The sequence below is a fragment of the Dunckerocampus dactyliophorus genome, chromosome 12, assembly GCF_027744805.1.
Source record: "Dunckerocampus dactyliophorus isolate RoL2022-P2 chromosome 12, RoL_Ddac_1.1, whole genome shotgun sequence".
Lineage (NCBI taxonomy): Eukaryota > Metazoa > Chordata > Actinopteri > Syngnathiformes > Syngnathidae > Dunckerocampus > Dunckerocampus dactyliophorus.
In genome coordinates this window covers 14,456,022-14,482,791 of record NC_072830.1, presented here as the reverse complement: position 1 = coordinate 14,482,791, position 26,770 = coordinate 14,456,022, and the positions used below count along the sequence as shown (strand labels likewise).

Sequence of the window (26,770 nt, the reverse complement as noted above, 5' to 3'; positions counted from 1 at the left end):
AGTGCAAGTCTTTTTTTTTTCAATCAACTTTATTAATGCCTCAAGTCGGTGCAATTTCATACTAACACTTTGTGACGCCTTCTGACACATCACGCTCTCATTGGCTGAGTTTCGGGGCACCGCCTACGCTCTCATCTCATTGGCTGAGTTATACAGCACGTACTCGAGTTTGTGTGAGAGACAGGCTTCTCCCTTCAAACTCCTTTGTAGTCGCCCTTAAACTAACCTAAAAAATTTAGTTAAGTTACAAATTAAAATTTTGCACACAGCATTATCGTGTAGTGTGTGTGCGTTTGTCTGTGAGACCAGCTGACTCTTAGACTCTTTGCGTCCCGTTTTGACTCAGGCTAGTCCTCCTCCTCCTTCCTGCCTCCACTTGTGCTACTGATCAAGACATCTCGTGAACGGTAGGATTGTTTTTGTTTTTCAGTTTTATTCATTTACAGTAATCTTATTTATTACCTTATTTTATATTGGAATGTTACTCTACTATGTTTATGCTAACGTTTTCTTATATTTCCCCACCATATTTGGTGGACTTTGAATATTTTGAAGTGTTAAAGGGGTGAGTTTGGGAAGATCTTGGAACGGATTAGGCTATTTACATGTATTTTACGCTTCGTATAACATAAAAACCCTATAACATAAAGGTTCTCGGAACGGATTATTTACGTTGTAGGGGTGTCTACTGTATTTTTTCATTGTACTTTTTGTGAAAATCTTGTCTACTCTCGTAGACCAAAGCTCGTGTATCGTCTCGTCTCGTGAACTGATGCTCGTAACACCCCAGTGGAAATATTTATAAATGTTAAATACAATATGTCCCTCATAATATGGCATTTTTCCATCCACCGCTAATGATTGTAGCTTCAATTACAGTTCATTTAAAGAGAAAAAAGAAACAATTACAGTATTTCAGGGACAGAGTTTGATTTGGGTTTTGTTTATCACGTTCAGTATTAGCAATTAAAAAATAATAATAATAATAATATGGGTAGTCCAACTTCATACCACTTCCCAAAAATGCACGTACGGTTAAATGGAGGCACTAAGTTGTCCATAGGTGTGAATGTGAGTGTGAATGGTTGTGTCCAGTGCAGGGTGTACCCCGCCTCTTGCCCGATGTCAGTTATGGGACAGACTCTAGAAAATAGATGGATGGATTTTTCCCAATTGCAGTGCATTACTTTTCATAGAAATTTCCAACTAAGGATCAGTTTCTTCATGCTGAGGTTCACGTTACACAAGCCTCAGTAATAAATGTGCTCAAAGTCACAAACAGCCCCAATAAGGCACATCAAGGTAATGAGGTGTAATTGCTCATGAAACGATGATAATGGAGATGGCTCTAATGGCACACCTGTTGCTCTGTGTACACAGGTCCCCGTGCAAGCTTCCACGTTCGTTTTCCAGTTAGGCTGCCACCATCTGCGATGTGGACAAAAAATACCTTTCTGTCGCTTGTCAATAGGCTGCATAGCCATTTTGATGCATGCACACAATGAACACATAAACCAGGGGTGTCCAGAGGTTTTTCCAGCGACAGCCACATAGTGAAAAATTAAAGGATGCAACTTTGCCACTGTGATATTTGGTAAAGCAACACATGTAGACATGCTAAGAAGTTATATATATTTCAAGAAAAAACTGCATCTTAACTTTGTCATATAGGTGAAAAAGCCTTTTATTAATATCAAATTCACGATTTGCTCTTTTTTCCCCATTTTTTGCATTTTTTTTCCAAATATTTCAACTTCTTCAATAATCTTAAAGAATCTTTGTACATTTTCTTCTCATAATATAATGACTTTATTTCCATAATATTTTATCTTTATTCCAATACTATTGTAATTTTAATCATAACTTTTTCCCAACCTAATTTTCCAATAATTTTCTAGATTTATTGTTCATTTTTTATCTTTTTTTTTTTCATCTTTACCGTTTTAGTTTGTTTTTCAATTTTCAACTTTTAAAAAAATCAATTTTTTTTTAGCTTGATAGGCGGATTGGTGCAGCATCTGCAGTGATGCGGACTTTGCGTCGATCTGTTGCGGTGAAGAGGGAGCTGAGCCGAAAGATAAAGCTCTCAATTTACCTGTCGATCTGCGTTCCTACCCTCACCTATGGTCATGAGCTTTGGGTAGTGACTGAAAGGACAAGATCACGGGTACAAGCGGCCAAAATGAGTTTTATCTGTAGAGTGGCTGGGCTCTCCCTTAGAGATAAGGTGAGAAGCACTGTCATCTGGGAGAAGCTGTGAGCAGAAGCGCTGCTCCTCCACATTGAGAGGAGTCAGATGAGGTGGCTCGAACATCTGGTCAGGATGCCTCCGCAGGGAAGTGTTCAGGGCACGTCCGACCGGTAGGAGGCCTTGCGGAAGACCGAGGAGACACTGGAGAGACTATGTCTCTCAACTGGCTTGGGAATGCTTGGGGATCCTCCAGGACAAAGTACAGTAACCAGGGCAACCTGATCTTGGATAAGTAGAAGAGTACGGATGTATGGATGGTTGATTTTCTTCTTTAATATTTCAACTCTATGCTACTAAAATGACATTATTTTTCCTTCATAATATTACGAGTTCAGTCTCATAAAATTGCAACGTTTTTTCTTGTTAGAATACAACTTTTTTGTGTTAATATTTTGACTTTATTCTCATAAAATTACAGCTGTTTTTTTTTTTTTTTACATTTTTACTGTTTTTTGTATTTATTTATTTTTTTTTATATTTCAGCTTTCTCCTTATACATTTTCCTTCTTTTAAAATTCGGACTTTAATTCTTATAATATTTTCAACGTATTCCCATAACATTATAACGTTTTCCATAACCAAGTTTTTCAAAAATTACAACTTTATTTTGTTTTGCTTGTGTCTCATAATATTACGACTTAAAAAAATATATACTTTTTCTTTAATATTTCAACTTTATGCTACGAAAATGTTTTACTCACATAGTAAGAGTTTATTCTCAGAAATTGTGACTTCTTTACTCTTACTCTCTTTTCTTAATATTTTTACATTATTCTCATAAAATGACCATTTTTGCTGTTGCTTTCTTCTTGTAAATATTCTGACTTTATTCCCATCATATTATTTTTATTCCCATAACATTACTTTTTTTCCCCACCTAATTTTCCAAAACATCAAACTTTATTGTTAATTTTAGTTTTTCATAATATTACAACTTAAAAAATACTTTTTCTTTAATAATTATGTGCTACTAAAATAACATTATCACTTTTTATAAATATATTATAAATAATATAACTTTTTCCACAACCCAGTTTTGCAAAAATTACAACTTTATTTTTGGTTTGTTTCTCATACTTGTATGACTTAAAAAAAAAAAAAAAAAACAGCGGCTTTTTACTTTAATATTTCAACTTTATGCTACCAAAATGACATCATTTTTCCTCATAACATTCTAACATTATTCTCGTAACATTATGTTTGTTTTGTCATTTTATTACAACTTTTTCCTCTTAATATTTTGCCTTTATTCTTGTAAAATTAACTGCTGATTTTTCCACTTTTGCTGTTGTTGTTGTGTGCTTTTAAAAAAAAAAGTTTTCTTGTTGAATTATATATTTACAATGTGCTGCTGGCACATGAAAAAACAGCCACGGGTCACAAATGGCCCCCGGGTGGCACTTTGGACACCCCTGACATAAACAATTACACGCTACTTGTTGTTAGATTGTTTTTCCACCATTGCTCTAGAGAGGAGTCGTTTTCAATTTCGACCGGCGTCATCACTTTTACGCTTGGTGCAAAGGCCTCACAAGTATTATAAATGTGAGAGAGAGAGGGGTGGGGGTACTTTGTAGTGAAGCCAGACACCACTGTAGGGATTGCACTAAGAACATATGGAATGGTGACAGGGTTTTATGTGAGGTATGCGTTCGTATTTTCACTTGTGCAGTTTTCTCTTTTAGATTATATAACAATAAAGTACATTATTCCAACAAAGCAGCTGCAGCCATGCCTCCCTTCTCCTGGGTCCTCGCTTTCTGGCCCTACTCGGCTCTCCCGGTGTTGCACCTCAGTGTGGCGGGCGGGCAGACGGAGCAGGTCTGCTCTCGGTGGGGAACCCCGAGCCAAGCGGGCCTCTACCAGGACGGGGATGTGATTCTTGGCGGACTTTTTAATGTCAGAATTGTACCTTCAACGATTGAGAGAAGCTTCACCACGATGCCCCATTTTCCAGCTTGCACCAGGTACGCTCAGCTCATGCATGCTGTGATGTCACTGTGATGTGCACCTCATTGGAAAGATGAGATTTTTAAAGCGTCTTTGGTGTTACCGATGCTATAATGATGCAAGAATTGATGTTAGTGATACAGTCATTTGTAGGTACAGTGAGTAATCACAGAAGTTATTGATTTACTGACGTACAGCAGAGTTTTGCTGCCGTTTATGCAGATACAGAGCAGTGCAGGTATATTGTGAATACACTTTAAAACAGCTCCTGTGGTTTGGCTGCGGGGCCCCACCATCCCACCCCTCATTTTTCACAAAAAGACATTAAAGTGCAGTTTGAATTTGAAAGATGCTGTCTCTCTCGATGGCGGGCTCTTCTCCCGCAGATATCTGTAACACACTGTTAGGAATGGAATATTTACCCTCTGTTGTGATGAAGTGCTGAGGTACGAATGAAGGCTTATCTGTAACATGACGCACGGCCAACAAGGCCATTTTAGCTAGAACAAATGCATTGAGTTCTTTTTATCTGCACACACACACTCACACACACACACACACAGTTTCTATCCCAACAACTAAAGTTTACACCAAATGCACCACCTCTCTGGCCGAAGTCATAAAAGAGATTGGTTGGACTTCGCTAAACCTTCTTTGGCAGCTAATTGCTCTCTCCAGTGCTGGCATGTCTACCCCTGTTTGAATGCAATTGTAAACTGTCCTTGAAACTCCTAGACTCGTTTAGAATAAAAGAACCTGGGTGAACTTTTGCCCTGGACTAACAACCCCGCCATTTCCTGAGCCACGGACGGCGCGTTACGTCCGTAAGTCCACGTCTTTCACCTTCGACTCAAGCGTGACAAAGTCGGCCAGAAACACGCCGCACACTTCGATGTGGCGTAGTAAACGAACAAACACCAATGCGAGGTGCGTTCACAAACATTGTGCCATTACATTATTTTTATATGATTTTATTTTTTTGCCCAGGCAAAGACTCATAACCCACTAAAAACGGGTCGACCCACCAGTTGAGAGTCGATGGCGTAGACCAGGGGTGTCCAAACCTTTTCCAGCGAGGGCCACATCGTGAAAAATGAAAGGAAGCAACTTTGCCACTTTGATATTTTGTAAAGCAACACATGTAAATAAAATACAATTTTTCAGAACATTTTCATTCAATTTTTTGGATTGGATTACACCTTTTTTCTCTTTCATATTTTGACTTTATTCTTGTAAAACTTTGTCTGCAGCCTAATTTTCCAAAAATGACAACTTTATTTGCTATTTTGTTTGTCGTAATACTAAATTATGTATGTTTTTCTTTAATATTTAAACTTTACTCGAATAAAATTACATTATTTTTTCCTCAAAACGTTATTCTCATACAATGATGACTTTTTTTGTTAGATTAAAAATTTTTTCTCTTAATATTTTCACTTCATTCTTGCAAAATAACTGTTGTTGTTGTTGTTGGTGTTGGTGGTGGTGTTTTTTTAGTGTTCTTGTTAAATTATATTTTTAGAATGTGCCATGGGCCAATAAAAAAAACAGCCACCTTCCACAAATGGCCCCCAGGCTGCACTTTGGACGCCCCTGATTTAGAGGATGTTTGACTCTAGATCCTGTCATATCTTTGGCAAGCACTAACAGCTCTTCTGTTGTTGTGTACAAAATAAGATTAATACTGAAGGGAGAGGTCGGGCCCTTGGTCCTTAGCTTTCAGAAAATGTGGGCCCTAGAAAAATGTAGTTGAATAGGTTAGAATTAACGGTTAAAAGCTAGCACAAAAGCAAAAAATGACAAACGTTGTAAAAGACACATAAAACAAGACGATTCATTGTTGTCGCACGCCGCTTTTCTGCCTGAAGTTGTCTCTAATGCTGATTGTGGTGCTTGTTGATTTTTGCCCAGTCTATATGTGCCCTCATTGAAATCCATGTACGCCATGTTGTTTGCGGTGGAGGAAATCAACGCTAACAGCACCCTTCTACCGGAAGTCACTCTGGGCTACCACATACTCGATAGCTGTGTGGGGCACCCTTGGGCTCTGCAGGCTGCATTGTCCTTAACCGCAGGGGACACAAACCACTGTGACTTAACCACCTCGACATCTTATGGGCGCACAGCGAGGAAAGCAGGAGCAGGTATGTGGTGATGGAGTGGGATGCATATTTGTCGGTAAAAAACAAAAAGTAACGGAGGTCTGTAAATGTTGTGTTTAGGTGTTCAGTCTGCTTCTTTGCTCATTGGTCCTGCCTCCTCCACATCGAGCCTTACCGTGTCCAAGATGCTGGGCCCACTCTCTGTGCCTATTGTGAGTTTCAATAGGAGCACTTTGCAATAAAACAGGGGTGTCCACATTTTTTCCGGCAAGAGCCACATAGTGAAAAATGAAAGGAAAGTCATATTTCATAGATATTTCTAGATGAAACTGCATCTAAGCCTTGTCATATCGGTGAAAAAGCCTGTTATTAGGATCATCTTCTCTCTTGGCACTTTTTTTTCTCCTTTTTTGCTGTTGCTTTTACTTATTAGACCACCCTTGTTCCTTCAGTTTATTGATCCATTTTAATGCCTGGTACACTCCTGATCAAAATCTCAAGACCACTTGAAAAAATGCTAGAATTTGCATTTTGCACATTTGGATCTTAATGAGGTTTTAAGTAGAGCTACAATATGCAAAACAAGAAGGGGGAGTGAGACAAAAAGCATTTTGAAAAAGTAACTTATTGAAAACAACAATTAAACTGAAATAGGCTGTTTAGCAACATGATAACATAATGATAACATAATTATAATAACATATATAACATAAGATAACATATGACATAATTATGATAACATATATTTTAAGTTTTTCCGCAACCTGATTTTCCAAGTATTACAGCTCAGTTGTTTTGCTTCTCATAATATTTTGATTTACTGTATAAAAAAACTAAATTCTTTAATAGTTCAACTTTATGCTACTAAAATGAAATTGTATGTCCTGATAATATTAAAATTGTGTTCATGTAAAATTACTGCAGATTTTTCCATTTTTTATTTCTTTTTTGATTTTATTTTTATTATTTTTTATTTATTTTAAATATTTTTTCAGAATGTGCCTCGGGCCAATAAAAAAAAACATCCCCGGGCTGCGAAGCATTTTAATGACAAATGAAAGCTGCGTATTTTTAACCTCAGATCAGCTACTTGTCCAGCTGCCCCTGCCTCAGCGACAGAACGAAGTTCCCCAACTTCTTCAGAACCATCCCCAGTGATGTTTACCAAGCAGGGGCTTTTGCACGGCTGGCCATTCGCTTCCAGTGGACCTGGGTGGGAGTTGTGGTTAGCGACAACGACTACGGTCGATTAGCATTACAGGTGCATGCTTTGTTTGTGTTGCCTCCTTGTGTTTTGTCTCGTGTGACTCATTGTTGGGATGTTTGTGTTGCATGCTGCAGGTATTCCAACGGGAGATTACAGGCAACGGCGTGTGTGTGGAATTCATCCACATCATCCACCAGGAATACAGTGAGGCGGATATCAAACGTGCAACAAGCACCATTCAAGCTGCTAAGGCCAGGGTGATTCTGATTGTTTCATGGGTTGGCTATGTGAAGATGATATTTCTAGAACTGGCCAAGAGAAATGTAAGCAAAACAGCGAGAAACGCTATAAAATGTGGTTTTCTGACGTGAAAAATGAAAGGATGCAACTTTGCCATTTTGATATTTTGTAAAGCAACACATGTAGATATGCTAAGAAGTTGTCATATCGGTGAAAAAGTCTATTATTAGTATCAAGTTTACTCTCTTTTTTCCCATTTTCCAAAAATGTCAACTTTCTTCTTAAATAAATTTTCTTCTGGTAATATTATGACTTTATTCACAAATGACTTAATTCTCCACATAATATAATATGTATATTATATATGTTATATATATATTATATATATATATATATATATATATATATATATATATATATATATATATATATATATATATATATATATATACGTATATAACAACCAAATTTTCCAAAAATGACAACTTTATTTTGTTTAATTTTAATATTTTTTCGACTTTAAAAAATTACATATTTTTCTTCAATATTTCAGCTCTATGCTACTAAAATGACATTATTTTTCTTCATAATATTATGAGTTTATTCTTGTAAAATTGCGACTTTTTCTCTGAACAATATGATATTTTTCTCCTAATATTTTGACTTTATTCTCATAAAATTATAGCTGTTTTTTTATTTTTGTTGTTGTTTTTTTATATTTTACACTTTTTCCTGTAAATTTTCCTTCTTGTAACACTTTATTCTCATAATATTTTGAGCCTATTCCCATAATATTGTAACTTTATCAACAACCTAATTTAAAAACAATTCCAACTTTGTTTGTTTTTTTTTTGCCAGCTATAGCTATAGCTTTGTACTGCCAAAAAATGTAACTCATGAATTAACGCTATTTTTGTTGTCATTGTTATATTTGTCCAAGCAAAGGCACCTTTAGTCGTATCAGGCACTCAAATGAGCAAGAAACTGAAGAAACAAGGATGGTCTAATCATTTTTCTCAATAACCTGGATACAATAACCTGGATGAGGTTAGAATATTCACACAATTCCTTCTTGTGTCTTCCATGTTTAGGTGACAGACAAACAGTTTTTGGCCAGTGAGTCTTGGAGTACCAATCATGAGCTCCAAGATGCCGCCATCGCTCAGGTGGCACGTGGAATTGTTGGCGTGGCCATCCAGAGCGCTCCCATACCTGGATTTGAACGTTATCTCAGACGTTTGAACCCCATTCAGCGCCCCGATGATGACTTCTTGAGAGAATTCTGGGAAAAACAATTTCACTGTAGTCTGGAGTCTCCGGCATCGCGCTCGTCATCACTCAAGAGGTGGTCAGAGCATCCATCAAACGCCTCCACTTCCTCCTCTGACAAGCCATCAGTTTTGAGAGCGTCACTGCCACTCTGCAGCGGGGAAGAGTCCCTGGAGGGGCTGCAGCATCTTCTTACTGACACCTCCCAGCTCCGTTGGTCATATAACGTCTATCTGGCTGTTTACGCTGCAGCTCACGCCCTCCACAGCCTCCTCGCCTGCCCGAGCACGGACAGCAGCAGCACCGCCTGCTCCTCTCCCAGTCACATCAACCCTGCCGAGGTGAACACAGCACAAATACACCTGCCATGTTTCTACAGTATATCACTCATAGATACACATTTTCAGTCTGATAGGCCACATCTCTATTTCTGCAAAAGAAAAATATAATACTGTACCATAAGTGGAAATTATATTCAATTTTTTTCCCATACAATTACGCTGGAATTAAAACAGAAGGCAATAATACGTCACAACACTAATAATCGTCAAACACACAAACATAAATAATAACCTAAAACATATTCATACCAATTTCCAAAACATATTTTGTGATTATTTATCTATTATAATTAGCAGTAATAGTAGTATTAATAGTATTATGTCTCCACAAATACATTGTGTTTGTGTTTTATTATATTTGATCATAACATATATGAATGTAAATCGATATATAAATGTATTTGAACTTAATACATTTAATAGGTGTATTTTCATTTAAAATATTTAATAAATGGATTATTTTGAGTAAATAAATATTTATTTAAATATCATAGGTTTATTTCATTTGAAAACATTGAAGAAATGTATTATTTATAAAATAATTAGATACATAAATATAACATTTTTATATTTAGAATGTCTTTACTCGTGTTTCGCAAATCTATTTTAACGTTTTTACGTTTTTCCTATGTTTTATTTATTTTGACTGTGTTTTTTTAAACTGTGGTTGTTGTTAAAGTGTTTTGTAAATAAAATTGGCATGGTGTGGTGAGCTATGGTATTAGAGAGATTGTATAGCATTTACTGTAGCATAGACATAAAAACAAGAACATTGACACATTTTAGGATTTAAAACAAAACAAAAATTGTTATTCATTTGGCAAAATAACTGAAACTACTAAAAAGTTTTTTTTTCCACACAAGAAAAATGTTCTTTCTGTTCAAGGCTGCAATCAAGAAATAAGATAATTTGCCTTTTTTTTTGCCAATGAATTAATGATGTTTTAGCATGAAATATATCATTTCATTCATGGAGCTTCTACTGTATGTATTTTAAATAAATATAAAAAGTGATTAGCAAGGTGTTGGTGATTTAGAACGGCTGTGGCATAAAGCTAACATTGGGTGGTGGTCTCATTCCAATAAGGTTGTTACTGCATGTACATTTCGTGTAACGGATTGAATGGCAGGTTACTTTCCTATGCTTGTGTTTGGGGCCCCCTAGTGGCCACCTGTGTGACTCCTGACAAGAGGGGCTCCTTCCTTTGTTTACACTTGACCTCCACACAATTATCTTCTCAAAAATGTCAACCATCTTTGAAACCAAATTGATGCTTTCAGCTGTTGCAGCACTTGAACAAAGCGCACGTCACCACCCCGCACGGGGATGTGTTGCGCTTCCAAGGGGGCGACGTGGCGGCTAAGTACGACCTCGTCAACTGGCAGATGACCCCCGAGGGATCCCTGAAACTTGCTGTGATCGGCCACGTGGACGGATATGACATTCATCTGAACGAGTCGGCTATCCAGTGGAGCACAGGATCTAGTCAGGTCAGACATTTTTATTTGTGTGTTTTGTCTATACAGTATATCCCACCGTTTGATCCGGATCTGCACCGACATTTGATGGCTTCTTCCCCGGCCTATGCCCCTACCCACCCAGACAATTTTGTGAAAATTTCCTTTTGGATAATCCCTCTTTGAAAGCATGACCTGCATGGCAGGAGGTGATAACAAGTTTGCTGTTTATGTTAAGATTGATTTGACCTTCTATAGGTGCCCACTTCCACGTGCAGTGAGAGCTGCCCTCCTGGCACCAGGGTGGCCCGCAGGAAAGGAGAACCTATTTGCTGCTTTGACTGCATCCCGTGTGCAGACGGGGAGCTCAGCAATGCAACTGGTGAGGAAAAACAACACAGGACGTCTTCAGCGCGTTCACTCAATTTTACCTCATTTTTTTTGTCTCACAGGCTCGCTCTCCTGTGAGCGCTGTCCAGTCCAGTTCTGGTCCAACGCTGAGAAGACAGCCTGCGTCCCTCGTCAGCTGGATTTCCTCTCCTTCAATGAGACGTTGGGCGTCACACTCACTGCGGGGGCTGTGTCTGGCACCACGGTGACCAGCGGCGTCTTTGTTGTCTTTCTCTACTACAGACACACACCCATGGTAGGCTGCATTTTCTTTGGATGGACGGGCCAGTGGGGCAGTGCCTTGTGGGGGAACTACTGTGTTACCAGCTCTGTTGCTAATCGAAACAGCAGCACCTACTCGGGCCTGTAACCCTGTGACTGTGTGGATGTGTGATAAACTGTATTTACGTTCCCAGAACCTACCCGCTTTTAGATTAGTTCTACTCTATCTGCCTCATGTCCAGCCTACAGTGTAGGTTCTTGCTGTTTGGCTGCGTATTCTCTTTTATAGTCCTTTTCATTTTAAATTGCAGCTTCACTGAACATGCAGTATACGCTCCTGATCAAAATGTTAAGACCAGTTGAAGAATTGCATTTTGCACTGTTGGATCAGTAGTAGAGCGAAATGCAAAAGAAGAAATGGGAGTGAGACAAAACAAAATCTGAGTAAGCAATTTACTGCAAACAAGCGTTAAAGTGAAATAGGCTGTTCATCACTTGATCAAAAGTTTAAGACCATAGCTAAAAAAAAACAAACAAACCCCACTAAAATAGAAATAAAATGTTGAAAAAAAAGGAGTCAGCTGCACCATTCTTGTTAATCAGCTGAAAAATGGGTTTGTGCATGCTTGATGCCAGTGTTTCCAGGAGGGTAGTGGGAATGTTGCTCCAGGTGGTGAAGATAGCTTCACGGAGGGCATCCACTGTCTGGAACTGATGTCCATTTTTGTAAACTTTCCTAGCCATCCATCCCTAAATGCTCTCATCAGCGGGACACACAGGATGTTCCAAAAAAGTGAGCTTATTCCTCTGAATACAGACAGTACAATACACACAGACGAGGGCCTTCAGTCATGGGATCTCCACGTAGTCGGCTGTTGTTTGACGCCCCTGCACAAGCTGAAGCTCCATTGTTCCATTGAAAGATCATGATGGCGCCCCCTCCACTCTGCCGTGTGGAAAACATCTCAGGTAGGATCTCCTTGTCATGCCAGTAACGTTGGAAGCCATCAGGAGCGTCAAGGTTGCATATTTCCTCATCAGAGAATAAAACTTTCTTCCACCTGTCCCATGTTTGGCTCTCCTGCAAATTCCAAAGGGGCAATTTTGTGGCCTTAAAGGAGACGAGGACTTTGAAGACCTTTTTTCTTCTTAAAAGTCTTCTCTGGCAGATGGTGTCTGATGGTTATTGGACTGCACTCGGCACCAGTAACAACCTCCATTTGGGCCGAGGATGGTCCCGTGTGTTGATGGACAGCCAATGGGATCCTCCGGCTGAGGAATGGCGCGCTGTGAGAGGCCTTGACTGACATTCACTCCACATTTTTGCCATGATTTTGGTTTTTAAAGGCTGTGCTCTTAAACTTTAGATCAGCTGATGAACAGCCTATTTCACTTTAAATAAATTGCTTACTCAGAATGAATGTGTTAATGGATTAATGTATTTAAAATAACATCTCTCCCAGTCCTTTAGTGCTGTTTTCTGAGTACTTGGCTGCCATCTCTCCCTGTCATTTTTAAATTGTGTTGTGCAGCAGTGTTGTCTGGCTTAAAGGAAAAGTGTACTTTTTTGGAATTTTGCCCATCATCCACAATCCTTACGTAAGACACAAACACACGTCTTTCTCTTTTCTGTGCATTCTAAAGATATAAAAACAGCTAAAAGAGGCAGCTAATTAATGCACATCATGTGGCACATCTGTTCCGCCTACAAAGACCACTATTAAATCACCTCCAAAAACCTCCAACAAGGTTTTATAGTACATTAAGTACATTCATGATAACATGTAATACTTGTATATACAGAATCGTATATTGCTGTACTTTGGTCATTTTAAGCACATTGATTTCACATAGCAACATAGAAAGGAACGCTACACCTAGCGCTAACTTTTCCAAACTCAAAAACAAAATCACAGCAGCAGTGGCGGAAGCTCTAATATGTTACCTTCCAGTAGTGGCCTGATGTGCTGTAAGCAAGACGCTAACGCGCTCTGGGCGAGTGTGTGGTGAAGCTAATTGCTAGCCAGCTCGTAGCTGGCCGGTGTGGTGTGGCGAGGTGTCACTATGCTGGTAAAGTAGTTCTTTGGCGTAACAAGGTTAATAATAATAATAACAATGTCACTGTAGCTTGGTTAATATGCTGGTCACATTACGCAAATGGAGCCTTGTTGGCGCTTTTTGGATTTTTTTTTCAGAAGGTTTTATCGGCAGAATGGGTGTGTCCCATTACGTGCATCCTTAGCTGCGTCTTTTTAGCTTTTTTTTAATATATTTATACGATGCACAGAAAAGACAAAGATGTGTGTTCATGACTCACATAAGGATTGTGGATGATGGGCAAAATTCCAAAAAGGAAAGTGAGCTTGAATGGTTTATTAAGTTTATTAGTGACAAATTGTGCCTGGCAACAAGTGACGACCCATCCAGTCAATTCAATATTATTCATTATTTTGGGTGGTTGGTGACCCATCCAAAATACCACAGACTTTCCTCTCAGTTTCTTTTTTTTTTTTTACTTTTAGGTCCGAGCCAACAATTCCGAACTGAGCTTCCTGCTTCTCTTGTCGCTGAAACTCTGCTTCTTGTGCTCGCTGCTCTTCATTGGTCGTCCATCAGCGTGGGCTTGTCGCTTCCAGCAGGCCGCCTTTGGCGTCAGTTTTGTCCTCTGCCTGTCTTGCCTCCTCGTTAAGACTGTGGTGGTTCTGGTGGCCTTCCGCTCAAGTCATTCCAGTTCTAAAAACCTGATCAAGTGGTTCAGTCCTTGGCAGCAGAGAGGAAGTATTGGCTTGTTTACTTGTATCCAGGTGGGGATGTTATATTATATTGTATTATGATATGATATATGATGTTAAAGTGTTATAATAACTATTTCAACATTATTCAGGTGAGCATCTGTGCCATATGGTTATCCCTCAGCCCGCCACTTCCTGGCCATGATTTGGGTCTTCAAGGGTCCAAGGTCACCCTCAAGTGTGCCATGGACTCTGTGGTGGGCTTTTCTCTGGTTCTGGGCTACATCGGCCTGCTGGCCTGCACCTGCCTCCTCCTGGCCTTCATGGCCAGGAAACTTCCGGACAACTTCAACGAGGCCAAGCTGATTACCTTCAGCATGATCATCTTCTGCGCCGTCTGGGTGGCGTTCGTTCCCGCCTACGTCAGCTCGCCCGGGAAGTACGTTGTTGCAGTGGAAGTGTTCGCCATCCTCGCCTCCAGCTATGGTTTACTCTTCTGTATTTTTGCACCAAAATGTTTCATCATTGTCCTTCGGCCTGAAAAAAACACCAGGAAATACCTGATGGGCAGATAGTGCCTGCATTTTCAGCTTCTGCTAATAATAATAATAATAATAATAATAATAGTAATAAAACACTACTGCTTTATCATCTTCTTAGAGCTGTTGTGCTAACTGCAATGCCCAAAGTAGTTGTAAGTATCGTTAATGACCACTAGATGGCAACGTCATACCATTAACATTTACTTTTCACTCAACTTGTCTTCATTGTATGGCTGACTATACATGCCTTAAGTTTGTGGCTTAACATACAATAACATCAACAAACTTCAACATACTGCGTGTTAAGTCTTATTTGTTCAGTAATGACCACGGAGACCAAACGGCCTGTTTTAGCAGGACTGTTTTTTGTTTGTTTTTTTAGAAAGTGCTGAAAATGTGATGATTTGTCATTTTGTCATTTTAATTTTTTTTTTCATATTTTCACATACAGAAGAGACATTATTTCTATCATTTAATTCTTAGATTTTAAAGTTGTTTTTGCACCATTAAAACCTATGGAAGAGAGATTATTTTAGGCATAATAAAACATGTTGAGTAACTTGCGAGAACCTCTGTGAATTTATGCCTTTGGTTAGATCAGGGGTCACCAACGTGGTGCCCGCGGGCACCAGGTAGCCCCCCACGACCACATGAGGTGCCCGCAAGCCTGCTTTTCATTCAGGTTTTCAGTTAATAATGAAAGAACAGTAGAAAGAAATGCATTCTGAAATACAAAATGTGAGTTGTGGACACCAGCATTTTGTTAATGTTCTGGTAAAACAAGCATATTCGCTTTGTTTGGGTTTAAAATAAGCTCTGAAAATAAATGTTACAAAAATGCATAGCTCTTGGCCATTTTCATTTTGGAAAAGTAGCTCTCACAAGGAAAAACGTTGGTGACCCCTGGGTTAGATAGTGATCGTTACATAGTTAGATAAGTACTGATCAGCTGCATCACAGTTCCACAAGCGAGCCAAGGATATGGTAACATGGGTCTGGAAGGCTAATTTAAGGTTCATTCCCCTTTCTATCCATTTGAAGTGCTTTAGTTGGAAATAAATGAGGCAGAGGAAGCGATAGGACTTCTCTGCGTCCTTAAACTCTGGTGTCCGACCTAACCTAACAACATAGTCACTACAGCTGTGATTGACACCCTCGGCAACAGGGACACAGAATATGACCAGAAGACCTGATGAACGGGAACGGTTGTCAAAATACAATTCATGTTTCCACAGTTGAGAAAAATGTGTTTCGCAATAAGCTCAACTCTGGAATAGAAGTAAGGCCTGTGAGGGTTTTGTCCAGCTCAGTCCATCCCAGTTGCATTGAGCAAGAGGAAGGTACGGGGCACTTAGTGACAGATATGGAAGTTTTAGGGTCCCAAATTAACCCAGGGGTGTCTAAATTGTAGCCTGGGGGCCATTTGTAGCCCGTGGCTGTGTTTTTTTTATTACCTCGCGGAACATTCTACAAATGGAAAAATCAGCAGTAATTTTACAAAAATAAAGTCAAAATATTAAGAGAAACCTGTTGCAATCTCACAAGACAAGGTCAGAATTTTACAATAATAAAGTTGTAATATTATGAGGTAAAATAATGGTAGCATAAAGTTGAAACATTAAAGAAAAAATGATTTTATTTGTAATATTATGAGAAACACACATCAAATCAAGTCGTAATTTTTGGAAACTGAAGTTGGGTTAGGGTTAGGGTTACTTATAATGTTATGGAATAAAGTCATAATTACAAAAAAAATTACAAGTTGAAATAGTTGGAAAAAAACAGCAGCAGAAATGCAAAAAAACAACTAATTTTATGAGAATAAAGTCAAAATGTGCAGAGAAAAAAGTGATATTCTAATGAGAAAAAAAGCACAATTTTCCGAGAATAAACTTGGCATATTATGATAAAAAAAATAATATAAATTTAGTAGCATTAGAGTTAAAATATCAAATAAAATCCTACATATTTAAAATTGTTATACAAAACAAAATAAAGTTGTAATTTTTGGACAATTATGTTAGAATTACAGTAAGTTTGAATATTATGGGAATAAAGTCATAATATTACCATCCATTCATCCCTTTTCTGTGCTGCTTGTTCACCTTCACCAAGGTTGCAAGTCAACACAGACAGGAAGCCAGAAGAAGAAGAAGACATGCCATCCATACACCACTGTGCTCTTAATACTTCCACACTTGTAACCATTTACTGTATGATTGGTTACTAGAATGGTTGCATGATGGCCAACTGGTTGCCATTTAAAAACAACTAAGACACACACTGGTCATCATTCACCAGATGGGCTCCTCAGTTTGTTGTCTCTGCCATCTTGACAAACACACCTGCCTGCCTTGATGTTTTTGCTCCACAACTGGGAGAAGGTTATTTGCTGGAGCGTCTTTTTGCCCTGGGCCGTTTGCAACACTTACAAATAGAGCAGCATTGCAAGGAAGAGGAGGAGGCGGGCGCTGAGAAGATGTAAGTCATTTGTTGCTCGAGTGCGTATCATGTGCATTAATATTCACACATATGATACTTAATGATGCTTTTTTTTTTGCAGTCATGGCTGTTGATGTGTCTGTTGATGTTTTTGTCGGTAGAACATTTCACCCATGTCTGGGCTTTCCTGGTTCTCCACTCGGCGGTGGCCCTCCTCAGCCACATTGGTGCTCCTGGTGGGGCTGGTGAGCAGACAGCCGGGCCTCAGGGTGGGTCTGCAGGTGGTTCACACGTTGACTTGTTCTCGGTGGGGAACACCCGGCAACCGGGGGCTTTTCCAGGATGGAGATATCGTCATCGGCGGGCTCTTTCACATCCATTACACCCCGCCCGCCATAGACCACGACTTCACTGATGAGCCACGCTACAAGGAATGCACCGTGTAATGATTATTGTACATCTCTGCTATTATGGTCGTGTTTCCCTGAAGATAATCAGAGCCAACACAAAAGCCATATCAAAAATTCTCATCTCTCATTACGATACACTTTAGGCAGTTGACACAAAATCAGCACTATTATCTTTGTCCATTGACTGTTGCTTTCTCTCTCCTTCTTATAGTTTAGAGCATCTCCCATTACAGTACATTTACGCCATGGTGTTCGCCGTGGAGGAAATCAACCAGGACCCCACCTTGTTACCGGGCGTCAACCTGGGCTACCACATCCGTGATAGCTGCGCCCTGCACCCTTGGGCCACGCAGGCCGCCCTCTCACTGGTGAGCGGCGACAGCGGCAGCTGCAACCCAGCGGATGACAGTTCTGAAGATGGGAAAGGTATACTGACATCTGTCATACAGCTTTTTTTTTTTTATATATAGTTGATATGATCGTGTCCGATCAGGTGTTCCCTTGATCATCGGTGGGGCTTCTTCAAAAACAGCCATGATCCTCTCCAGAGTCCTGAGCCCACTCTCTGTGCCTTTAGTAAGTTCTTTCTAGATTGAATGCATCACAAAATTGACCTTATGGAAGATAATAATGCTGTGTAGAACTGCACTGCAACATACTGAGAGGTGCTGATAATATTTATTGTTTGTCAGTATGATACAGCTGCAATTATACAGCATTGCTTTCTTGCATCCAATCCCCAAATTTTGTGCAAAATGTATGCAAAATGTAATACAGTATACTATATTTGTGCACTAATGAAATTTGTGTCGTATTAGATGAGCTACCAGTCGAGCTGCCCTTGTTTGAGTGACAGGCGGCAGTTTCCAAACTTCTTCAGAACCATGCCCAGCGACATCTACCAAGCACGGGCCATCGCCAGGCTCGCCATACACTTCAAGTGGACCTGGATCGGCGCGGTGGTGGCAAACAATGACTACGGTCTGGTGGCAGTTAAGGTGATTTCATTTATCACACGCATTAAATCCTGGCTTTACGAAAGTAATAATGACAAGTTTTGGTTGACAATGTATGCATGACAGTATGTTTATTATTGTGGTTGAGAGTTGTCTCCTTTTGTTCCTTTCAGGTATTCCAGGAGGAGACCCAGGGGTCGGGTGTGTGTCTGGCCTTTGTGGAGACTCTAAGGAGGCAAAACATTGCGAGTGACGCCAGAAGAGCAGCCCTTGCCATTAAAGAATCGACTGCCAAAGTCATCCTCGTCTTCTCTTGGTACACAGATGTGAGGGAAGTGCTTCTGCAACTGGCCGAGATGAACGTAAGATGCATGATACAATGCGACTAACGCACTGAAACCAAACTTGCTAAAATGTCCCTGTATTGTATATGTTGACTCCAGGTGACCGACAGACAGTTCCTAGCCAGTGAGGCTTGGAGCACCAGTGGTAACCTCCTCCAAAATCCTGTCACCTCAAAAGTGGCGAGCGGAGTCCTCGGCATGGCTATACGTAGCTCGCCTATCGTCGGATTTGAGAATTATGTCAGAAGTTTGACTCCATCACGTCGTCCCAATGATGACTTCTTGATGGAATTCTGGGAGCAAGAGTTTGCATGTAGACCTCAGGCTGAAGACTCCGCATCAACACCACCACCAAGCACAAACACGTCTGAGCAGAGGACTTCATTGCCCCTCTGCAGTGGGGAGGAGTCGCTGAAAGGGGTGGACAACCTCTTTACCGACACTTCCCAGCTACGACAGGCCTATAACGTCTATCTGGCTGTTTACGCTGCAGCTCACGCCATCCACAACCGTCTAGCTTGCCCCAGCACGACCTCCAGGGACGGCAGCTCCACCTGCTCCTCTACCAAACATGTCAAACCTGCTGAGGTAAATACAGTACATTTGTTTTGAAGACATTACACTGGTGTTTACATTCTATTAGAGAACCGGCGCTGGCCTTACAAAAAGACGAGGTCACAACAGGACGTAAGATTTTTGGGCTGTTTGAATTTTGCCATTCCCCAAATGGCGAAATTTTTTTTGTTCGTGGAGAACGTAGTTGTGGTGACCATGGTGTAAGATCTCGACACGCGTGGAGAACGTATGAAATTACGTATGTTCGGTGCATGTGTGGCGCACGGCTCGAAAATCAGAATCTCACACACGCACCCTCCGTGCCTTTCTTGTATTTTTTTTTGCACGTAGACTGGTGGCCGGTTGTGAACTAGGCTTCTATTTTAATTAAAGAATACTTGAGCAAACACACTGGAATATTGCAATTACACATTACACACCCATTCACACTCACATTCAAACACTGGAGACATACTGCCTGAGGTAAACAGACGGCAAGGACTGGCTGCTGGTGTGATAAAAAGTCTCTGGAGACTTCTCTGGAGAAGGCATGACATCTCCCATCGCACCAAGCTCTGGGTCTACAATGCTGCCGTCCTGCCAGTGCTTCTTTATGGGGCAGAGACCTGGCCATACTGCAGGAGCACGGCGTCTAAGATCCATGGCTTTGAGTCCTGCGCCCTCAGAGACATTTTGAGTGTGCGGTGGTATGAACACGTCTCTAGTGAGGCCTTCCACCAAAGAACCAACCAGTTCGTCTTTGCCTGGCGCCGTGTTCACTGACTAGGACACGTCCTCTGTCAGCCAACTTGAAAAGTCCTCATACGCGTTGGTCTGATGTTTTCGATCAAGACCTCCAGCAGATCAACAAGTTGCCGGCGTAGGCCCCCACTCGCTGCCAAGACCGCGTAAGCTGGAGAAGTCTGGTCACCCTAGCGGGCTCAACTCCGTGCTGGCATGAGTCTTAAGCAATTCGGTCGCTGTACCGGACCGTGCGTTGAAGAGAGGGTTGACCCGAAAGGCAAAGTTCTCAATTTACCCTTCGATCTATGTTCCCACCCTGACCTATGGCCATAACCTTTGGGTTGTGACCGAAAGAACAAAATCGCAGCTACAAGTGGCTGGAATGCGTTTCCTCCGAAGGGTGGCTGGACTCACCTTAAGAGATAAGGTGAGGAGCTCAGAATAGGCCGCTGCTCCTACACATCGAGACGAGGCAGTTGAGGTGGCTCAGGCATCTCGTCCTGGACGCCTCCGTGGTGAGATGTTCAGCCGGGAGGAGGCCCCTGGGCAGACCTAGGACAGGACATGCTGGAGGGATTATGTCTCACAGCTGGCCTGGAACGCGTCAGTGGCCTCCTGGAGGAACTGGAAGAGGTGACCTGGGACTGGGCAGTCTGGACTTCCCTACTGAGACTGCTGCCCCCGCGACCCAAACCCGGATAATTTATAAGTCAACAGTTACTTTGATGTTTTTCAGCTGCTGCAGCACTTGAACGACGTCAACTTCACCACGCCGCAGGGGGAAAGGCTTTATTTCCAAGGGAGCGACGTACCGGCAAAATACGACCTGGTCAACTGGCAGAAAACCCCCGAAGGCTCCCTAAAACTTGTCCTGATCGGCCATGTAGACGGCTATGATGTCCATCTCAACGACACAGCTGTCCAGTGGAGCACAGGATCCGTTCAGGTGCCTCAAAACGGCACAAACGTCTCACTATGACTCACACACTGTGTTCATGAGCGTATGATTTCACCTTCTATAGGTGCCTACTTCAGTCTGCAGTGAGAGCTGCCCTCCTGGCACCAGGGTGGCCAGCAGGAAAGGAGAACCTCTTTGCTGTTTTGACTGCATCCCGTGTGCTGATGGGGAGATCAGCAATACAACTGGTGAGAGATCATGAAGGCTTATAGTAACTGTGCCTGATAAATATGATCCTTAATATGTATCAGGTTCACCCAACTGTGAACACTGTCCAGTGGAGTTCTGGTCCAATGCGGGTAGAACAGCTTGTATTCCTCGCCATCTGGACTTTCTGTCCTTCAATGAGACCTTGGGCATCACCCTCACCACAGTAGCTGTGTCTGGCACCATGGTGACCACTGCTGTCTTTGTGGTTTTTCTCTACTTCAGACACACACCTGTGGTAAGAGGACACTTCAAATGTTTCTTCTTGTTAGATGTTGCCTGCCTTAGTGTTGCCTGCCTTATAAGGACATTCTATGATGCACTTCCTGTATTACGTGTCTAATGAGATTGTGGGGTCCATGCTGTGTAGTTACTTGGGATTGCTATGACAGGCAGTGTATTAACGGCGTCCTTTCCTTTCTTTGAGAAAGAGAGTTCTACCCATGGAAAGACGAGTCAAAACAATAAAAATAATAATAAATATATTAATGTTTTTCCAATAAAAATGCACGCAAATTACAGTATACAGAATTAATAATCAAACATTGTTTAGACAAGGTGTGTCCGTAGTGCGGCCTGAGGGCCGTTTGCGCCCTGCGGCTATTTTTTTATTGGCCCCCGAAACATTCCAAAAATATAATTAAAAAAAATAATTTAAAGAAAACAAAAAACCAACAGCAAAATTGAAAAATCTGGAGTAATTTTAAAAGACATAATATTGTGAGATGAAATATTAAACCAAAAAATATATTTTTAAAAAAGCCATGATATTATGATAAACAAACAAAACAACAAATAAAGTTGTAATTTTTGGAACATTAGGTTGCGGAAAAAGTTCTAATGTTATGAGAATAAAGTCTAAATATAATGGGAATAAAGTCATAATTACAAGAAAATTTTACAAGAAGAAAGTTAAAATAGAGAAAAATATATAAAATAGAAACTAGAAAAAATGCAATTTTACGAGAATAAACTTGTAACATTGTGAGGAAAAATAATGCGTTTGCTATTGAAATATTAAGGCAAGAATGTGTTATTTTTTTATGAGAAACAAACAAAACAAAATAAAGCTTTAATGTTTGGAAAATGAGGTTGCAAAAAAAAAGTTATAATATTGTCCAAATAATGTCAAAATGTCAAAATATTATACATATATTATAAATATAATTATTAATTATTATTAATACTATAATATCAATAATATAATATTATTGAATAATTATTAATTATTATTCTTCATATTATAATGTCCTAATATTACAAAAAGAAAAAATTTACTTTGATTATTGAAGAAGGAAATTGAAAAATTTGGGAAAAAAAAGGAAAATGGGGAAAAAAAACCAACTTGATACTAATAATAGGCTTTTTCAACTATACCAAAGATAAGATACAGTTTAAGTGGAAATCTTTTTTATTTTATTTTTCACTATGCCCCCTGGAAAAAGTTTGGACACCCCTGTCTTAGATGATCCCTAATAATTCCCTAATCCCTAATAAAATCATCATTATAATCACAATCATTATAACTTCTGTCTCCCTTTTAGGTCCGAGCCAACAATTGCGAGCTGAGCTTCCTGCTTCTCTTGTCGCTTAAACTCTGCTTCCTGTGCTCGCTGCTCTTCATCGGTCGTCCATCAGTGTGGGCTTGTCGCTTCCAGCAGGCCGCCTTTGGCATCAGTTTTGTACTCAGTGTGTCCTGCCTCCAAGTAAAAACCATAGTGGTTCTGGCAGCGTTCCGCTCAGCCCGGCCCGGCACTGAAGCCTTGATGAAGTGGTTTGGTCCGGGCCAACAGAGAGGGAGCGTGTGCGCGTTTACTTCCATACAGGTCAGGCTGCAAATGCAAGTAATCATGACGAAATGATGACTTTGTCCACATGTTAACTTTGCACTGCTTTTTCAACCAGATCATCATCTGCATTATTTGGCTATCCCTCAGCCCCCCTGACCCTAAACCAGACTTTGATACCCCCGGGTTAAAAGTTACTCTGAAGTGTGCCATGGACTCTGTGGTGGGCTTCTCTCTGGTTCTGGGCTACATCGGCCTGCTGGCCTGCACCTGCCTCCTCCTGGCCTTCCTTGCCAGGAACCTTCCTGACAACTTCAACGAGGCCAAGCTCATCACCTTCAGCATGCTCATCTTCTGTGCCGTCTGGGTGGCGTTTGTTCCCGCTTACGTCAGCTCGCCTGGGAAGTATGCAGTCGCCGTGGAGATCTTTGCAATTCTGGCCTCCAGTTATGGCTTACTATTCTGTATTTTTGCTCCTAAGTGTTTTATCATTCTTTTCAGGCCTGAGAGAAATACCAAAAAACACATGATGGCCAGGTAGCAAATTGTTGTAGCTAACAGTATACGTGTCATGTATGACAAATACAGTCGTCCCTTGTTTATCGCGGTTAATTGGTTCCAGACCTGACGCAAAGTCGGATTCAATATTAATAAATGGAATATTTTCGTAATTACATAGCATATAAAATCTTTTTATGACCTCCTAAATGTGGTTTTTAACATTATTAGGGCCCTGTAGACATGAAACAACACCCCTATAATCACCTTTACACTTGTATTACCCAATATAGTAAACATAATAATAGAAAGTAAGCCATTTGAGACATAAAAATAAGATAGACTCACATGCTAGCATTGACAGCTGCTGCGGTGGCTATTGTCTCATCAATGTAACGTCACTGACACCTAGAGACCAGTGAAGAATGCTACTCTACTGCCGCTGTTTATGGTCAACGACAGTCTCACGATGCACTTCAATAGCTTTATTAACAAGCAGAGAACATATACAGTGAACATTCACACAGGAGCTGCTGTCGGCCACTGCCTTCACTGCTAACCTGCTGCTCACACAGGCGAGCACAAGTCACAGATACTGTATTACACTTCATATCACGACTTCTGAATGCTTTATATTTATATCGTTTTTACTATTAGTAGGCCGTATTCAACCACGAAACAGCGATCATTCATTAATTCATTAATTTTGTAGAGCAAGGGCGCGATGTTCGAACTGTGATGTAGCGAGGGATGACTGTATATTATTCTTTCTCTAAATATGGTAGATTGTGATGCGACGATAACATGTTGTTTTTGACCAAGTGATGTCTTATACACTATTAGTTTGTGTTACTCTTTGCTGTATATAATAGTAAAACAACAGCTGTCCATGTGAAAAACACAGAAATAAATACACATGGAAAATATTCTCCTGTTTTATTATACAGCTGCGTTGTTTGGATGTGGCAGATCTTTCTACTTGGACATTCAAGTCAAAGTGTCCCCATAGCTGACAGGATGTGGATGATGTGGAGTCAGGCTGGAAGAAAGAGAAAGAGGAAAGGATGAAGGCACACAATAGAAAGTATGCGTCAATAAATGCCCCCATCACTGATGTCCTGTCCTTCCTCCCTCTACAGTAGTTTGGGAACATTTTACAGCATCTCCTCATCTTATGTACACAACTCTCAATGTTTGTTGTACTTGTTCTCGTCACCCAGTGTGTCGGGGGACTGTAGACAGTTCTGATTTGCATTTACAGGAAGCCACAATGTCCCATTGTTAAATACGGGTGCATCCCAATACATTATAAGACTGTATCTTTAAAAGGTTACATCATTTTATCAGTTCATTTAAAAACTCACTGTATAGAGAATTTCTGTAATTAATTTTTTTATTTCTTAATTTTCATGATTAAAGCTTCCATTTAATAAAAACTCCAACTTCAGTAGCTCATAAAATTAGAAAAATGGTCAAAAACTTCAATATTGTGCTCTAAGCAGCAGATGACTGCCCAAACAAAAACTTCTCGAGCCTTTTGTTGGTCTTAGTCTGAATTGAAGACCTGAACTCAAATAAATTTTGCCCAATATTGAAATGTATTAAGATGCACCTTTAACTTGCATTGTAGTTGTTTATTCACTTTAAAGGTCAAAATCAACCTGAACATGTCTTCAATCAGATTCCAAAAAGACAAAGACAGAACTGTGATATTAGTATACAGTACTCGGGTTGCGATACTAGAGTACTGTACAAAAGTTTCCTTTAGCCTGTAGTGCAATCCATTCGTTGACCAACAATGCCTATGAACTATGAACAGCTGCAGCTTGATGAATTACTCAGAAATAGTAAGGATGGACTTTCCATGAATTGTCCACTAGAAGGCGGAAGCACATTGATTCCTTTTTGGACATCTTCAATATAGTTGGCTGTGATCTTTGAAAATACGTTGAACAGATATTGATCCTTTTTCATGTTCTCCTCTCCTTTGTGGCATCATAGTGAGCCAGACAACATCAACGCATTGAAAGAACATATTAGCTATATATTAGCATAGTCATATATTACACACACTCTTGCTAGCACATAAAATTAATACAGTAGACGCCCCTACAACGTAAATAATCCGTTCCGAGAACGTTTACGTTATAGGGTTTTTACGTTATACGAAGCGTAAAATACATGTAAATAGCCTAATCCGTTCCAAGATCTTCCCCAACTCACCCCTTTGGCTCTTCAAAATATTCAAGAAGAGATTTCAATCCATGCAAACTAGTTTAAGGGCGACTACGATGAGGAAGGGAGGTTGAAGGGAGAAGCCTGTCTCTCACACAAACTCATGTACGCGCTGTATAAGTCAGCCAATGAGATGAGAGTGTAGGCCGGTGCCCCGATAATCAGCCAATGAGAGCTTGAAGCGTCAGAATGCGTACACCAAGTGTACTCTGTTAGTCATGGAAAATGTTTCCCTCTCTGTCGTGCGAGCTATTCAAATCGAATTTTTGAACTTGCACCGACTTGACGCTTTACGTTATATGGAATTTCTTACGTAATACGATGCAAAAACTTTACATAAATTCTTTACGTTCAGCGAAATTTACGTAAAAGGAGGTTTACGTTATGCGAGGTACTACAGTATATTGATTTTTTTCCACAATATTTCTGCATGCTAACTGTTGTATCACTATTATATTGTAGAATAGGATACAAGTGTAAATGGTCGTCTTTAAGTGTCACACACAATCACACATTGGATCAACAGTTTTTTCCCTTGCTGTCGACCGGGGAGGACGTACATGGCAGGAGGTCTGTTGATGATGCTGGAAGTTTCAACTACCGTAAATTCTGGTGTACAAGTCGCATCGGAGTATAAGCCGCACCCACTCAATTTAGAGGAAAAAACAGATTTGTTCTTATATAAGCCACACCGGTGTATAAGCCGCAGGTGTGCAAGTCATAAAACAGGATATTTAGTGAACAGAAAGATGTTACACAGAAAGATTTTTAATAAAATAAATGTTTTTTTTTTTTCCCCAAACAGTGCTCACCAAACAGTGCAAAACAGTGTTAAACAGTGTAAAACATGGCACAAGTACACAGCTAATTAAACATTTCTGCTAGAGAAATTTCAAAACAGTACATGGCTACGACAGTTAAACAGTGCCT

The 26,770-nt window shown here is 40.3% G+C and overlaps 2 protein-coding genes across 2 annotated transcripts; both read left to right on the top strand.

The window, feature by feature from the left end:
* Window positions 1-6,146: 6,146 nt before the first annotated feature.
* On the top strand, window positions 6,147-14,753 carry LOC129191343 (extracellular calcium-sensing receptor-like). Its single transcript, XM_054794590.1, has 11 exons — window positions 6,147-6,291; window positions 6,424-6,515; window positions 7,385-7,564; window positions 7,645-7,833; window positions 8,842-9,095; window positions 9,156-9,360; window positions 10,642-10,851; window positions 11,077-11,200; window positions 11,271-11,464; window positions 13,953-14,242; window positions 14,320-14,753. Exons 1-11 carry the CDS (start codon window positions 6,147-6,149, stop codon window positions 14,735-14,737), a joined length of 2,301 nt encoding a protein of 766 aa, XP_054650565.1. The 3' UTR covers window positions 14,738-14,753.
* A 3,048-nt stretch (window positions 14,754-17,801) lies between these two features.
* LOC129191342 (extracellular calcium-sensing receptor-like) lies at window positions 17,802-23,648 on the top strand. The gene is made up of 10 exons (XM_054794589.1): window positions 17,802-17,964; window positions 18,050-18,132; window positions 18,375-18,554; window positions 18,686-18,874; window positions 18,956-19,444; window positions 20,892-21,101; window positions 21,178-21,301; window positions 21,365-21,558; window positions 22,865-23,146; window positions 23,226-23,648. The coding sequence occupies exons 1-10, from the start codon at window positions 17,802-17,804 to the stop codon at window positions 23,646-23,648; spliced, it is 2,337 nt and encodes a 778-aa protein (XP_054650564.1).
* Window positions 23,649-26,770: the final 3,122 nt, after the last annotated feature.